The 17,251-nt window shown below is 43.5% G+C and overlaps 1 protein-coding gene across 2 annotated transcripts in view; it reads left to right on the top strand.

Annotated features, from left to right (window-relative positions):
• The window catches only part of LOC146855791 (protocadherin-15-like), a 261,208-nt gene that overhangs the window by 228,355 nt on the left and 15,602 nt on the right, over positions 1–17,251 (top strand). For both annotated transcript variants that reach the window (XM_085653702.1, XM_085653701.1), the window contains exons 12-14: positions 5,463–5,594; positions 6,667–6,745; positions 7,501–7,694. In XM_085653702.1, the coding sequence (XP_085509828.1) occupies positions 5,463–5,594; positions 6,667–6,745; positions 7,501–7,694 (405 nt within the window). The remainder of the gene's footprint in view (positions 1–5,462; positions 5,595–6,666; positions 6,746–7,500; positions 7,695–17,251) is intronic.

Raw genomic sequence — 17,251 nt, 5'->3', positions numbered from 1 at the left:
GAGGTCTTAGTGTCTTTGTTCGCAGCTCATATTGTCTTAAATATAGAACCCCACATAATTTCGGTCTTGTCTTCATAGAATTTGCTTTTGTTCTTCTCAAAATAAAAAACATGTAGCACCCTCTGGAGAGAAGGATCACCTTACAATGTCTAGAGGTCATATGTCAGATACCCTTCGATTAAAAAAAAATAATTAACAGGAGCCTTGATGGCATTCACGAAAGCTCCCTAATGGACTGTAACTCCAAACCTGGCCAGAGTAGGAAGAGTTCTAACACCTGGTTCACACCCCAGAGTAAATCATAACGTGGCTGAGGATGAACCTACAGTCTCACCCTCATCAGCCCACAGACCAGATGAATGTTCCCCAATTGGCTCACAATCCACATAGGCATTACCCACCAAAATGTCAGTCAAGTAAGAATTCACTGTTCTGTTTCTTCAATTTTACTGTGTTAGCTTCAAAACAAAATTCAGAACATGTACTACAGTCGCAGAAGAGGGATGCAAAGTCCAAGACCATCTAGCCTACGCAGATCTGTAAGATTTGAATGTGCCTGGTGTCCATGACTCTCTGATAAAATCTTCAGCGTGCTCCAAATGCCTTCTGATGGTCTGTCTTTCCTGGAAATATATCATGCCACCAGACTTAGGAGACCCTCTTCTACCAGGAGATGAGTCTCCTCTTCTGAGTTCTGCAGAAGTGTGAATACTCACAGAAGCAACATCAGAGGTTCAAAAGCACAATTTAAGAAGGTTTGGGTACCATCCTTGAATCTTACAGAAAGGTGTAATCAAAATCACATCTGCTGTCTGCCTCCTGACTGAAGCTGCTGTCTTTGGAATCATACTGAATGATGGGAAGACTTCATTCGGAAGCAGATAATGTACAAAGGTGTTGGTCACCATGACTCCGGGATTTGGTTTCCAGATGCAGATCTATGTGGCATTCTCCACAACAACCCTGTAGAGTCCATACAAATGACAGCTCTAACTTCCAGTAGCTGCGGTTCGACTGCATGGTGAGAATGCCAGTTTACTCGCTTGTTGGGCAGAACTGGAGGATATTCTGCCACTACCAATATTTGATAGCCCAGGTAAAAAGACCACAACTTTTTTCCAACTTGACTAACGCTTTCAATTTCACTCCCCAAGTCTGTTGACATACCAGACTGCAGCGATGTTGTCCGTACAGAGGAGGTCCAGGCATTGCACACTCTCTGATAAAATTCCTTATTGCAAATGATCCTGCCCAAATAATTAATGTGACGTTTTAACTCCTACTGCATCCACAATCCCCACCATCAATAACTCGTCACAGCGGGCACCCCTTTAAGACCTGCTTGTGTCCGATTCTGTTATCGTATCCGATATTGTGTCAAAAATATCCTATCCATTGCAGGTCTTCATGTGCTAACCACCCACCTAGTTCTGTCCTGGCTCCTTCTGGCCATGGCATTCAATCATTAAATAATAAGCCATGATAAAGATGAAGAATTTTCCTTCGCTATACGGCCTGATAATGCAGTGGGCCTGGGAAGATCACTCATATCTAACCTGACCCAGCCTACCCCTCTGCTAAACCCTGAAAGGATTATTTTTGGCTCTGCTGTAACTTTCTGAATCTCTTTCCTTATCGTTCAGATCTTTTATACATTTTTATCTTCATAAGCAATTTTAGGACCGCATGCACAGAATCCACTGTGAATCCCCAAAAAGTTAGCTTCTAAGTGAAAACATAACATAATTATTTTGTCCCAATCTATGACAAATCCCAGATTCTGTAGCAAAAAAATCACCCCTGAGATGTGTCCCTGTAGTGCAGATTAATATTGGGCCATAAAGATCCTATGGTCCAGGTACACAATGATCTGAATTCCCCTGGGCCTCAAAGTACGCCACCACTGGCTTGAGTAGTTCCTGAAAGCACCAATCGGATAGCAGGCTGGAAATTTCCCCAATCTGTACATTCCATTGGAATATGAGAAACATTGGATGTGGTTCCCAAATGGATACCATTAAGCAAGTGTCCTTCAAATCTAGTCAAGTCGTACAGTTTTTCAGTCATAGAATATCTAAGAGGAGATTAATCCCTAAATTTTGAAAAAACGGTATACAAGCCATTAGTTCAGCTCTTGTAAATTCATGATGGGTCCCAAGTCTATTGAATCCTTCTTTGAGACCAAGAAGACATTGCTCAAAAAGTCAGTAACCGAGGTTCCCTCATGGGTGATAGCTTTTTCCTTCTCCAATTTCTATATCTCTCTGGTTATCATCTCAAATGCCTCCTTAGAGAACCAATCAGAACTGGGGTTTGGTCCTGGACTGGGCGACCTGGGAATTCTAGATGGAGCCTTTTAGTATTTGTAACACCTAAGCATCTTGTGAGTCGTATGCTTATTGTGAAAGTAGTATGCTCTCCTTTCCCTCTAGAGTGGATCTTGCTAGAGCAGGACTCCACTAGAATAGATCTCTGGTGAAGACCTCTGCCCCCCCCCTCTTCAGACTGCAGTGATCCCTCTACCTCTGGAAGGAAAGAACCGCATCATCCATCCTGCCATTACTGGGGATACAGTTTGTTCCAAAACCTGTTTGTCGCCATTGCTCGGCCAGCCAAGCAGCCTCCATTTCTACAAGAATTGCCAAAAAACGTGGTCAATAACTTTTCTAAGTGAATCCTACTTTAAAGGTTTAGCACAATTCAGCAAGTCAAGCAAGTCAGCCCTACTGCCTTTGTTGTAACTTATCATAAGAACATATCAAACTTATGGCATCTGACAATGACGTTTCCCAATAGGCCTTCAAGGTTCGTTTGTTATTGCACTGTGTTAAAGCCTCTAGACAGGAACGTTGTCACATGGAAGCTCACAAATTATAGTCGGCAAGGGAGTTGGTGTTGCTTTAACCCTAGGGAAAGAAGATTTGCACTGTGAGAATGAATCCTTGTTAGGCCCTCGTAGGAGGATTTGTATATTGTTTTGCCAGCTGTCATTTTGTAAATATTTATTATTTTTTGTCAGGCTCAGGGGAACCATACCTGGTTAAGGACCCTTCAGTTCGATGAGAGTGGACTGAGCAGGACTTCACCGCCTTGGTCTACCTAGAGGTATGGGTGACCCCTTCTGGTAGCCGCAATGCCGCTGAGACTAGAAAGCGCCTAAGCGGATAGTGCTTTCCAGAAAAAGCACATTTGGAGGAAAGACCCAATTTTGCAAAAAACCTCCAGAAGGTGGGAATCGCTGAAGACAGCAACTGGAATATAGGTGGTAGTGGAAACAGGAGCAGGATGGATACTAGCAGAATAGCAGGACAGGAACCTGGGCTCAGGAAAACAGTAGGAAGAGTAGAAACCCTTGACAAGACTGACAAAGTATTGCGACGCAAAGGCAAGGCAGTTCTGATCTCCTTATATACAGAAAATCCCAGGAAATGACATCAGGAATTGATTGATTGGTAAGAGACCATTGGGTCAAATACATTTTATTCCCTTGGAATTCTGGGAGGAAGAAACACAGAGAATATGGAGGTACGAGAGGTACCTCCTAGCAGCAAACCCCCTAGTGGTATGTTCCCTAAACTAGGCCTAGGTAGCAAAGTGACTTTTTACCTACATTTGTCCTACCTTGCTCTGCATAACGGGTCTAGTAATAACCTTTTACCCAGTTATGTGCTGAATAAATGTCAGTTGGTTTCCTTGAAACTAGCCTAATTTATTATGCATGAGGATTCTTAGTAAAACCCCCTGCAGATGACGTGTATAACAGGATTAACATACTCTGTACAAAAGTCATTGCTGTCTTTCATCCTAGGGCAGCCAGGCTACTTTGCATAATCACAATTATTGATTTAGGCTCATCTACATAATCGTACTCACAACATATTGACTGTGGTAGAGCCCCTGAGGCTACCTTTTTGGTATAAAAGAATTGCACCTTCACTAGTGAAGGAGAGGAGACGCTTCCACGCTGACACAAGACACTGAGATCCCGGCCTGCTGAAGCTTCACCACACAGTGGTCTGACATCCCTCGCGGGGGTCCAACCCGTGACCAAGACGGGATCCTTCATTATCTCCCATAAGGTAATGAGGTTGGCTCTTTACTAGGGTATTCTTGGCATCACACCCACATACATGCTAAGTACACTTAGGTACACTTAGGTAGGGTCCACATCGTAAGAGTACGCTAGATTACTATCATGTTTATATGCCTGCATACATTCACTGTTTCAGCACCATGGTTATGCTCACAAGTCAGTGATAAAGGCAATAGGCCCAACTGGTCCACTGGGAAAAAATAACTAAAATTCCATTGGTCTAATCTGTTCATTAATAAAAGATACGACAGAGGCAGGAGGCATGATATATTTATTATGAAAGGCATACTTTAAAGCAAATAGATCTTTGAGTGGATTGTTATTTACATTGTGTTACAGCCTGTAGACGGATACTTTGTTACATGGAAGTTTCCAAACTTTCATAAAAGAGAAGAATGTTGCTATTGACGACCCCCTCTGTGCATGGGGTAATAGGTCGGTCCACCTCAGCCATTGGCTCAGTTGCTTTGTGCGTGGCAGCATTTTGTCTGCACATTTTCTTGAAAATTACTGTGCTTCATTGCCAGTGCTGGTGGACCAGCCTTTTAGTTTTCTATTTTTCTCCTTCTATAGGTCCCTTTCCATTTCTTTCCTCCTCCTTTTTTAAAAATGTGTTTTTTTCATTTTCAGAGACTCACTGGCTTGCCGCTCATTACATCAGGAGTGTGCCACATTTCAAGCAGTCACTAATTCTGAACCAGGTGGACAACTTGGATTAGAATTGTCCATAGTGTTTCAGTGACAATCTTAGATCGGTGGAGTAATGATACACAATGCACAAAATAATTCAAGATGGCTGACCAGTGCAATGTTTACTGAGTGGCTATCGAGGAATGGTATTTCTATCCCAACCGTGGCTGACACATTGCTTTTCAATGTGGAAGCCATGCTGCAATTTTAAAACAATGATATACTATGTGTAGTTTCTCAGATGACCATCCACTGTATGTTCATTTTCGTACCTATTTTTTATTGCTAATATATACCCACCATGTGTAGGCAGTAGCATTTCTGCTGTTTATGTTTTTGATTATTTTTTTTTGCATTTGCCTGTTGAGTGTGTATTACGGTGGACGGGTGACTTGGTGAACCTAAGAATGAGAAAATGGGTAGCTGAATGGAAGCATGAGTGCAAAGGTGAGTGACAGGGTGCATGCATGATGAGCTACTGAGTGCTGCAACTGACTAGTTTGTGTTTATAATAAGTGCACAATTAATTGAGTTACTTGAATATGCTTCTCGAGTTCTAGTCTGTCTCAGTTTAGGACTGTTGTGTCCCGCCCACTAAAGGATGTGCTAGTTTTCTTAGTTATGTGTCTGTCTTGTGCAACACTGGCTTAAACTGTGTTTTCTTTTCTGTTTATTGCAGGGTTCCAATCCAAAGATCCAGTTTAGCCTCAAGCAGCAATCGAACCACACAGAACTCTTCCAGGTTATGCCAAACGGCCTTCTGCTAGCAAGAGTCAGCCGGCTGCACGCCCTGGAGCAGTACTTCCTGCTGGTAAGCGCCATGTTCTCAGCACATTCTAGAATGAAGGTTTTTTTTTTGCATGGTAGAGAGGGTTTCCTCGGAGCTATGCTACATAGATCTGCACTTCCTGTGGGTAATAGACAGTAAGGTGCGCACAATGCAATGTTTTACTTACTGCAAAGACATGGCCTGGAGGAGAATGCCCTTAAGTTACAGTGAGGCAGTGACCTGCCCACGTGGGAGAGCATAAGAGATGGACACCTTGGATTAGAATTGGCTCGGTGCCGCTACAGAGGGATGAGTGCCTCTAAGGCCAGGGACGGGTGCTGCCTAGCACCGTCTAGTACCTTTCTCAAAAGGAAAGCAGCCCCACCTCCGCGGTTTCAGAATCTTCCAGTTCTAGCGGTTCACATGTATCCAGAGCAGATATAGTGTGGGTTGGTAAGAAGCTTCCGCAGTGAGGAGCTGAGCTAAAGATATTTATGGTGTAACCGGGTGCACTGCCACACAAGCCTGAACACACAAAAATAAGTTAATGCTGCTGTTAGGACATGCTAAACACTACAGCAATGCTCTTCAAACTTTTTAATGCCCCCCCCCCCCCTTTCCAGGTCGAAAAAAAAAAAATCGGGACCCCCTTCAGAATTTTTCACAATTATTCTGTTAAATTGGCAATGCTTCTAATGTCTAGACTTATTTAAATAATGGTGTTAAGTATCCACAGTGTGATTTTCAGAAATGGGGGTGGGGGGGTCTGAAGAATATTTGGAGTCCCTTCCCTTTTGACATCTTCTCCCAGCCAGGATATAAATGACAAAAAGTGTTAGTGATGGCCCATTACAGAGCGGCTTACTGCTGCTCATTCTTACACCTAAAACAAAGCACTGTTATCAGCATAATGGCTTCTTTTGGCCAGAGCCTGCCACCTCCACCCCCCTTGGGGGGCCCGCACCTCCCAGTTTGAAGACCCCTGCCTCACAGGCTGGCACATATAACACCAGCTCACAAGCTGGTGAGGAGCAAGTCATCATTGCTGTCCTGCTAACATTTCTCCACTGCTTCCTTCCAACCTGCACTTTGGGTTCCGCATCGGGGATCACAGGTCATTGCAAGAGACGAAGAGTCGGGGGAGACAACTAACTGCACCATCAGTGTGGATGTGCTGCGGTCTGGTCAAGCAGGTAGAGTACTTCTGTTTCTGACTAGTACTGCAAAGGCTAGGTTTAAACATTTGTCTATGTGGAGAAACAGTTTATTGTAGAATGGTCTACGTTTTGACATTTGGGGCCAGATGTACAAAGCTTATTTTCATTCCCAAACCACCCGATTCACAGAATTAGGCCGTTAGTGTATGAAAAAAGAAATCTTTCAATATACAAAGGCCCAATTTGCGATTTGGGGCCAGATGTACAACTGTTTTTAGCAGTCGTAAACGGGAAATCGACCCATTTGCTACCGCTAAAAAAAGCTGTAGCATGTACCAATCCTATTTTGAGAGTTGGAAACCTGTTAACGACTTGCAAAATAGACTTTGCAAGTTGCTATTAGGAAGGGTGTGCCTGGGGCATCCCTTCCTAATAGCGAGTTGCAAGGGACTTTAAGATTGTTTTGTGAACGCAAAGTGGTTGCAAAGTAATTGCACCTACAGCCAATTTCAAATTAGTGGTAAGCCATTTGCATCCGGGAAGGGGGAGCCCACTGTAAGCTAACAATATCTCTTGCAACAGACAAATAATCTATTAAGACATTTCACTGAACAGTTTCCTCGGAGTAGAGTATGAACAGATCTATAAACATGACCATATGTTGAACACTCTGATCTTCCAATGGATTACAACAGCATGCTAGCAGTATATTTTTAATGGAACAACGCATGAAGGAGAGTGGTTGGTTGGTTATCTCCTGATGTTCCTCTCTCTTTCCTTTCATCCTACAGCACCTCCTGATCCTGCAGAGCCTCTGCGTGGCACCAATATGCCAGATCTCGCCATCCTGGCTTGTGGCCTAGGAGCCCTGGCACTGCTGACGATCTGTGTGCTCTTCCTGATTGTACGTGCTGTGAAGGCTCGTCATCGTCACCGGCAGAGCATGGGCCAAGCATCACTAGCCATTGAGAAGCACCCAAGCGTGGTAAGAGCGTCCCTTAATTTAATCTAGCCCGCCCTGTTCAGCACATTATCCCCAGGGAACACTAAGTCAACCTCAGATCACTCCTTCCAGGGTCAAGTGGCTGCCATCCTGCAATGCGTGGCCAGAAAAAAAGGTCTCAGGCCTTCCTGGAACCCTCGATTAAACCATAGAAAGAATGCAAGGGCCTGATTTGGGCTTTGGCAGATGGAATACTTCATCACAAATGTAGCAGATACCTTGTCCACCATATTAAAAGTGCCATAGGATGTACATGCACTTGGAATATGGAGAATGGTACATCCGTCATGGTTGTGGCGGAGTATCCCATCCCCAAACTCTAAATCAGGCTCTAAATCCCTTGAATGTACTAAACCATCTTGAGATCTGAGTCAATCTGGTTATAAGAAGTGTGAAACAAGAGATCTTGCAGTCAATTCCTTCTTTAAGATATCCCTAGATTGGCTGATACCCAAAGTAGAAGTTCTTACTGTTCACATTAATATATTTAAATGTTTTATTTGAGATACAAGTTAGAACCAAAAGCTGATGAAAACAGAAAGACGAAACAAACAAAAGAAAAACAAAAAATAGAAAGAGTTCTACCCTTCATGTGCAGCAGTCATTTTTTTAGGTTTAACAAGTCTTGGGATTATCTCTCCCCATTTTTGTTACCCCTTCTAGCTGGAGTGCAGTTGAGCTCCATTTCAAGCACAAATGATGTGCCCATCACTGGCTTAATAACTAGAAAGTCAAGCATAAAGATCAGGGAGGAGATAATATGGGACATCCTTTGCTGGTCTTCTGGGTAATCGCCCATGGAAATCATGGCCTGCCAGGGTGTGCTAGTCATTTCACTACTTAATTGGTAAATATTATTTCACTTACTTCATTCTTGCCTGAAGAGTCTGGTTTGCTCTAACTTTTAGCCCGCCAAAACGTTGGGGTACATTTTATCTAACAAAGGCAATGCCACTCAAAGATCTACCATCAACATGTTCCATGAGGAGTAACAATGCTAGTGAGGGTAGTTATGTGCAAGATTCAGGTATTTATTTAAACAGAGAATAAGCTGGCACACTGCCAAACTGGTCTCAAGCTAATGTGACCCACCAAGAACATTCTGGTGAAATGCTGGGGGACACTGTTGTCTATATTAGACAAGAAGCACTGAGGAAGCCCACTTCCATGAGTCTTTGAGATCTGCCAGCAGTCTATAATATGGGTGATCATGAGTTACTTCTCAATTGGCCGAAGTATGTGACCAGGCTGATTGTGCCAGGTCTGACCCAAGTGTGTTCTTGCAATCACAGCATGTCTAGCAGGTAGAAAACAGTCAATTTTCATAGGAGAGAGTTAAAGTGATGTGCAAGATGCCATCAGAGTTGTTCTCTTTTCTTTTGTCATCTACCACAAAGGTTAAGTTTCCAGCCTGGTTCATAAAGAACTATGATCAATAATGCAGACAGCACCCAGATGCTATTAAATATAAAGGAAGGAGTTAGGATTGAATGTCAAGTGCAGTGCAATTAGCGGACCCAAGTCCAGATTTGGGACTGTCAGCTCAGCCTAAATTACAGTGCGGTTGAATTCGAGCCACATTGTGTCTATCTGGCCATTTACAATGAGTTGGCTGTTTTCCCAGGGAAAGTAAGAAATCTGAGAGTACTAGTCAACCGCAGTCTCTCATTCGTATTCTAAGCCTGGGCAAATGCCAGTTTCCATTTACATAGATTGCATTTTGTTTTAACCATCTTTCTGATCACTCACAGGCTAGACAGAATATAAGCTATTGACTCCTCAAGTCTGATTTTTTGAATTGCATTGTTCCTGGGACTAGAAAAGGTCCTGACCATTCTAAATTTAAGTAGAATAATGCAAGTAGGCTGTTGCTTTGCTCCAACGAAGAGGTCATACTACAATGTTAGGCAGGCTGCCATTCCAACCGCTTTTGAAATGAAAATGCTTTTATCAAGCAATTAGGGTTGGATTACCTGCATCAGTAGGCCACCTATCCTAGGTGTGTGAGACTCCATTTTCCTACTCAGGTCATGCGTTCAAGGCTCTCTCAAGTACTTCTACGAAACAATGACGGTCTGAGGAATATCCTGGATAGGGTACACACTTTAAACATAAAACTAGCCTACAAGGCAGAGATATTTAGAAAATAAATCAACACAATTATTTCTAACTTGCCCCTTATGTGATTTCAAGATGTATAACGTTTTTGTGTTCTGTTCCAGAATGTCATTTCTGCGTATATGTTTTGTAATTCCTTGTATTGTTTGTTATTCATGTGAGGCTAAGAATCCAGAGAAACATGTGTGGTGGGTTTTTGCACTAAATAAATAAAAACAACAATATAGTAGCCATCAGCAAATGCTAAAAATGTATAACCGCAGTTCTAACGGAGCATGGCTTCATATAGAAAATATGCCTACCTTGGTGGAGAAGTGAGCGAATGAATGAGGGAGCACCCTAATTTATTGATGGCACATACAAGACCGAACTGTTTCATGGTCCTGAACTTCTTTACAGACGGCTAAGAACTCAGTGAAGGGTAGGCAACAGACTGAACGTGGTTCGCTCTTCTGGGTGTCCTCAAAGCAGAATATTTTGAGCCACTAGCTACTGCTTCTCTCAGTCTCAGGAACCGAAGTCCTTTCTCTTCAAGCAACACCTCATCCAAGCGTAACCCTCTGGTTAATAGACACCTGCTTGTAATCACCTGGCCTGCTTGTAACCCTCTTCCTCAATACAACATCCTCTGTCCTCCTCTCCTATTCCCCCACCTTCTAGCGAAGCTCTGTTGCTTTGTAGCTCACACTAGATAAAACGGACAAACACACAGACAATACAAGTTGGGTACCTGCAAGGGGATTTCAATCACGGGGCCGGGATAACTAGGAAAACAGAAAACACCCTTCTCAATAGACTCAAAAACTAGGTTAGTGGCACTAAATCCACAGAAAGGAGATTTTTCACTTTCCCTTTAAGGTGTCAATCATAGCCTGAGAGAGAGATACTGTGCTTCTTTTGCATACAATGTTCTTAGCTTATCTGCATACACAGATAGATGTAGAAATGGCCTGATTCTGTGTCTATGGCAGGGAGGAATACAGACTGATGATGTTCGGTTTGTTAAAGGGTTGGGAAAAAGGCATTCATGCCCCCTATATTTAGCACCTTGAATTCTCTTATGTTGGAACAATATAGTATCCAGTCTAGTCCACTTTCAAAAAAGGGTCTTTGTCAAGCGGCACAGGTAAATCCAGGAGTTCTGTTCAAGATGTATTTATTTGTGCAGTGTTGTCACATACACACAGTACTATTTCATACAAGTTCAATCTCTATTATTATTAGAGGATAACAGGCCGAGCTGTAGCATATTTGGCTCATTCCAAGTTTGTGTCCTTGTAGAGACCCAGATCTCCATGGGAAAGAAATAATAATGGAGCTGCCACTCTGCTTTTGTCCCTCACTACAGACTAACCTCATGGTAGGACAGATGCCTGGAGCAAAGAGAAAATGTTATGCTTTCCTGCTTGTATCTTGCTTCCCCATCAGTAAAATGCACTTTGATACTCTTTTGTATTGGAGCCGTCCCCCCGGTTTGTTATCCGAGATGTTACAATTGGGATGGTTTCCATTTGGTACAAGGTTCCAAACTGGTGTCTCCAGGACGGTCCTCAGGGCTGACTTTGCTTTTGTTATATAGTTACTCCACCCTCTTCTTCTTGTCTGTTGATAAGGTGACATTACCTCTGTTTCTTCTTTCTAGGCCACCTATTCTCTCACATACTCCACTCTTTGTAGAGAGGTGGGAAACGTCTCACAGGTCCCTCCTGGTCTAGTCTTCTTGGCATCTGCCCACCGGCTCCTTCTGTGCACTTCTTCCTCACCCAACACCAAACCTGAAGGGAAGGAGGATGCGCCTGGGCAAACCCAGCATTTCCTGCTCACTTCAGTGGTCCGCCATAAACTAACCTCTGCTCTCTAAGCATGCCGCACTACTCCAGTACAGAGGGAAAGGATAATCGCAACAGTGCACAACACTACTCTGATTCATCCTAGCGATCTTCCAACACCCAATAAGTGGTGGAGTGTTAAGAGGCACCCAAATACCCTTGAAAGGCTCAAAGAAAGTGAATCATTAGTTAGTGGTGTTCTTGCTCTACTGACCTTTCCAATAGCGGTTGGCCTAAAGTAAAGTTAGGATTCCACTGTGATGTAGATAGAGTCTCTACCAGAAAAGGCATTACAGAATGTAACTAACTTGTTCTGCTGATAGGGAGTTATAACTGTAGATTCTTCACCTTGTGAAGAGATACCAAAAGAATACCTCTCCAGGTAGTGGGTCTGTGGAATGACTCAGACCAGGAAATCCTGCAGGACAGATTGGGCAAAGAGCGCATTCTGCCAGACCTGGTATCCAGGAAGTAGCGCTTTATGAACATTTAGAAGTGTGCCCACGTAGCAGCCTCGCAGATGCCCAAGTTGGGCACACCGCGCGCCAGCGCAGTGGTGGCAGCCTTTCCTCTGGTAGAATGGGGATGCACGCCATCTGGGGGCTCCTTTTCATCTATCCCACAGCAGATTTGATGCATAAAACAATCCTCAGGGAATGGATCTTTTTTTTTTGCACTTCTTTCTTCTTTTTTTGCTCCAGAGAAGCCCACAAAATGTTGATCATCCAATCCGTGGTTTTTAGTTCTATCGATGTAAAAACTGAGGGCCCACTTAGAGTCAAGACATTCGAGATGCTCCTCCTCCTTAGAGGTGCGAGGCTGGGTATAGAAAGCTGCCAAGGTGATGGATTTTCCTATGCAGAAGGGAGCCGGCAGGAATGCTGCTTTTGTCCAGAGGACCAGAATGCTAAAAATAAAGAAGTATATGACTATTTCACTGACAACGTCTGGAATTCACTCACTCACCAGGCAAAGGTAAAGGCAATGGGGGGCAGTGTTTTTATGATCAATCGACAGAGAGAACAGCTATGCATCTGTTCAAAGGGAGTGCACATCAGGTGGTGGGAATCAAATTAAGGTCTCACTGCGGCATCACAAAAGGTGCTAGCGGGAACATGTGGGTCAGTGCCGTTAAGAAACAGATCACAACAGGTGACTTGAAAAGGCATGGTTGACCCGGTAAATGTAAAAAGGCTGAAAGGGCCGAAATATAACCCTTAACTGTTCCCACATCAAGGCCTTGCTGGCTAAGGACAGGCAAAACAATAGGATGTCAGGCAACTTTGAATGTGATGGTTGGATGTCATGGGAGGAACACTAAACAACAAACTTCTCCCAGAGGCCTGCAAATACAGATTTAATGGATGGCCGCATGGCTGACAAGATGCCATCAACCACTTCAGGAAGAAGACTGGAAGTCATCAACTGTCGCTGTTCAATCTCCACACATGGAGGTGCAAGTTGTGCTGCCTTAGATGCAGGACCCGGCCTTTTTTGTTGCAAAAAAAGGTTTGCTGATACAGTTGCCCTTTCCCCCAAAAGGGCAACCGGATCATAGGACATATACTCATGGCTAGAAGTTCTGGGTAGCACACTCTCTTCACCCAGTGCAGAGAAACTAAGATGACTAGGGCCTGATATTTCATGATTTGCTTCAGCAGTCTGTGTAGGACAAGCAGGGGTGGAAAAGCAAACATGGGACCAGAGCCAAAGTGGAGGAAAAAGCATCCCTGAGGGAGAATCTTCTTGGGAACTCCTACACGTAAAAGCTTGGACACTGACCGCTCTCTATAGTGGCAAATAGATCGAGCCATGTTTCTCCCCATTGTAGGAAGATGCCCTGTACAACCTCTGATTTCAACTGTAATTCGTGATCCTCTAGGCAGTGTCGGTTAAGTTTGCCTGCCCTGACATTCAAATATCCTGCCAGGCTTTCGATAATCAGGGAGATGCCAGCCCCAGATCGAGGTAAAGTGGCACAGCTGGCATGGAGAACAAATTCATTGGTATTGACTTGACTGGAGGCTGCCTTGGATCAGTAGGACAGAAGGTGCTCCAGAGGGGTCAGGAAGAGTACTGAAGACTTTATCTAGTATTGTTCTCAGCGGATACCCTGCAGAAATTGGGGTGCATCAGGAGCAACATCAGAATCGACTCAAGAAGGGGGAGTAACTCCTTAGCCTAGACTACCAAGTAGTGGGAGTGGCGGGAAGAAGGAGCGCTGTGTTTGTATTTCTTATGTTCTCTGGATAGTTTTTTTTTTCACTTACCTGAGCTGCGTGACCTCATCAATGATCGGTCGCAAGATCGGCCCCAGGAGCGCCCTCAACTTCAACCAAAAAGAGCTTCTTTCGACTTTCTTCTGAGTTTTGCAACAGCAAGTTTGGCTTCGGAGTCATGGATGGCCTTTCAGTTAATTTTTGCCCAGTCATGCTTGGAGCTGAGACACCAGAGGCAGACTTTATGTGAGTCTGTAACCAATATTTGGCATTTGAAACATTGGGGTTTTTGGAGGGGACATATCCCTAGAACACTGGAAAATGTTTGAGGGAATAGAAATCCTGTCAGGCTGACAGGATTCAATGGAGCCCCAGATCCATGTCAGAAGGTGTGAAAAGAAAGGAACTGACTTCAGCATGCGGAGGTATTGCAGATATAACTTATCATTTGTAGATTTATATAGTGTGGCTTATAAGCATAAGGCTATCCAGGTTCTGTCTATGGGCACGGGAGAGATTACGTGATTTGCCAGAATCATGGGATGTTGAGCCAATACCGAGACGCTAACCCGGATCCCCAGCTACCATGTCAGCAGCTCTGGCTGCTGCACCACATCCTTTCCCAGATATAATGGCCGGACTACACTTCTCGGGTGGGATAGATCCAACGCTCAGCCACACAATGGCACCCACCAATATGCATGCGAATAGCTATTATAATTTTCTGGACCCCCTCTGGCGCCCAGAGAAATTGATAAGGTAAGGAATCTGCAGTTAAAATTCTCTAATGGAATCATACGGTCTGGTCCAGCATGAATTTGTTTATGTCTCCTACATATTCCGAGCACTTTAGCTGGTGCCAAATCAATACGTTATTGAATGCACTCCCTATTTGGCAGTCTCTTAAAGAGGCATTCAGTCATCCAGATAAGGAATGGTTTGAGGACTTTCTAGAAAGTGGTATTTTGTAACAGCTTCTAGGACCATGGTTTTATGGTTGGTTTATAAAAAGGGAATGATGGGATGTAATTTCTTAAGCTAGTTAAAAAAGACTGCAGAGAGCATGATCAATATGTGCAGAAAGGAGCATATCAGCATGGAATTGAAAACCTAAGTTCTTAACTTTGATGGGAAGAGTCAGGGATTGGCTCAGCAATTCTACAACCGGTAGCGAATCAAAGGCATAGCGTCCCCAAGTTCCAAACTGTATAGGGCCTTTTTTGGCTGTGTAGTTGTAAAATGCTGTTACACATGCAAGTCTCCACTTCTGGGAGGAGATTCTTTAGCTCAGTCACTTAAAGTACACCCTTCTGTTAATGGTATACGGTTAAATGCCGGCATGCATATCCTAAAAGATGTTAAGTAAGAGAGTGAGGCTTGCATTAATGAGCACTGGCTAAGCCAATAGGTCTGGTGTTGGATGACAGCCACCTTACTTTGTCAATGCTTGTTTTTCCAAAACGTTATTTTTCATGAGATGTTGTGCCCTCACTAATATAAAAAATAAACATTGGCTAAAAGCATAACTTTTTAGCCTCACAAAGCACACTTTGTCATAGCAGTCCATGGTAGTGAGGGGAAATACTTTCTGTGGATGTGCTCTCTGTGAAAGAACAGAATTCTGTCATTCATAGGGAAGTTAGCCAATGGCTGAAGAAGGCTGACCCACCTCCCCATGCTTTATGCTGCAGTGAGTGGGAGAAAAATATGAATGACAACAACTAACCAATGATTGAAGAGGGCTGGCCGAGACCGCCTATAAGTAAGTATATTATATATAATTTTAGCAAAATCAAAAGAGCTTTGCTAATGCCAATCTAAAAAGAGCAAGCAAAGTAGAAAACCCGGCGGAATTTCACAATGGGAAGGGAATTTCCTGTGAGATGGAAGGGTACAGGGTGACTTTTTTTGCTTGATTCCCCCCCAAAATACTCAAATCACTTAATGTGGTAAGATCTATATGGCCTACAGATGCCAATCTTCCTAAGAAGAAAGGATGGACCTGAGTATCAAAGGCTGCACACAGATCCAGCATGACCAGTAAGCAACCACTACCTCATCTGCAAATCTCAGGGCACTGTACCAGAAACCATGGAGAGCACTTTCTATACCAGGGTAGACGATGGAGCCAACTCACTAAACTTAAATAATCAAATTGCACCTTAATAATTCCAGCTTGTTTGCAGTGCATTTAGAAGGTTTACCCTTTTTAACTAATATACCAACCACCTATACGGGTCCTTTATGGCATTGTGTGTCTGTTTTTCAATAGTTGGTAGTTAAAACAACTGACAGGCTATGCCTCTGGTCTGCAAATGGACATGCTTTTGGAATGGCATTGAGGCTTTGTCTGGTTGAGTTGTCCAGCCTTCTAATTGGATTCATTTTTCTCATCTTCTGGTCAGTCCTAGTGTCAATACTGCAGGTATTTCTCCTTGTTCAAATGTTCATTTCCATCAACTCGATTTCTTTAACAAGCAATGATATATATATTTATTTATTTTTCGCCCCACAATTTGTCCCCAGACATAGACGCACTCGTCACCAGGTACTTCAATTATTGTGGCACAAACCGGCAAAACTTAGGCTTTGTTTCTTCTTGCCTAATGCGTTTCGGACTGCCAAAGGCCTTGATCACAGGCTGGAAGTGAGGAAACACAATCACATGTTAGACTCTACTTATTCATTCTTCAATTATCTATCTTGTCCTCTGGTGCACTTTTTCAAGTAAAACAAAGCATTCTGGAATAAGTCGTTTTGTATTGTTATTACTAACCATTCAGTGGGTGTTGTGATGCCACATATTTTTATTCCAATTATTGTTTGCCTTCCAGTGGGCCGCCAAAGTCAAGTGCACAGTTCCTTATTTTTCATCTACCCGACGAGCCGTACCCAGCTCAGATAGTTCCAAACCTCAGACCTGCATTTTGTGTACAGGGCCGTGGAGCAGTCCATATGGCTGGACTGATGTCAATATTTTTGCCACAATTTATCCCCAGACATAGGTGCACTCGTCACCAAGTACTTCACTTATCTTGGCACAAACCGGCAATACTTAGGCTTCGTCTCCTCTTGCTTAAAGCGTTTCGCACTGGAACTCACTTGGGAGGCCCACCTGAGGGCAATTACCTACTAGCATGCAGAGGGGAGACAAGGGTGAGTTACTGCTTCTGTGGACTGCCAGCAAGCCTCTGATAAAAGAGCAGGACCTCTGAAACGCGTCAGGCTATAGAAAATGTTTGGAATGAAATGCCGGTTTGAAAGTAAAGTTTCTGTTGAAACATCCTTTGCTGAGTGCGTCTTCAATTTTGGACAACAACTTGGAAATATAAATATATATATATATTTGTGAAAAAATCAAGTAAGCGCACAC

This window comes from Triturus cristatus, chromosome 4_1 (assembly GCF_964204655.1).
Source record: "Triturus cristatus chromosome 4_1, aTriCri1.1, whole genome shotgun sequence".
NCBI lineage: Eukaryota > Metazoa > Chordata > Amphibia > Caudata > Salamandridae > Triturus > Triturus cristatus.
The sequence above is the reverse complement of the archived record's forward strand: the minus strand, read 5'-3'. Positions and strand labels throughout refer to the sequence as shown.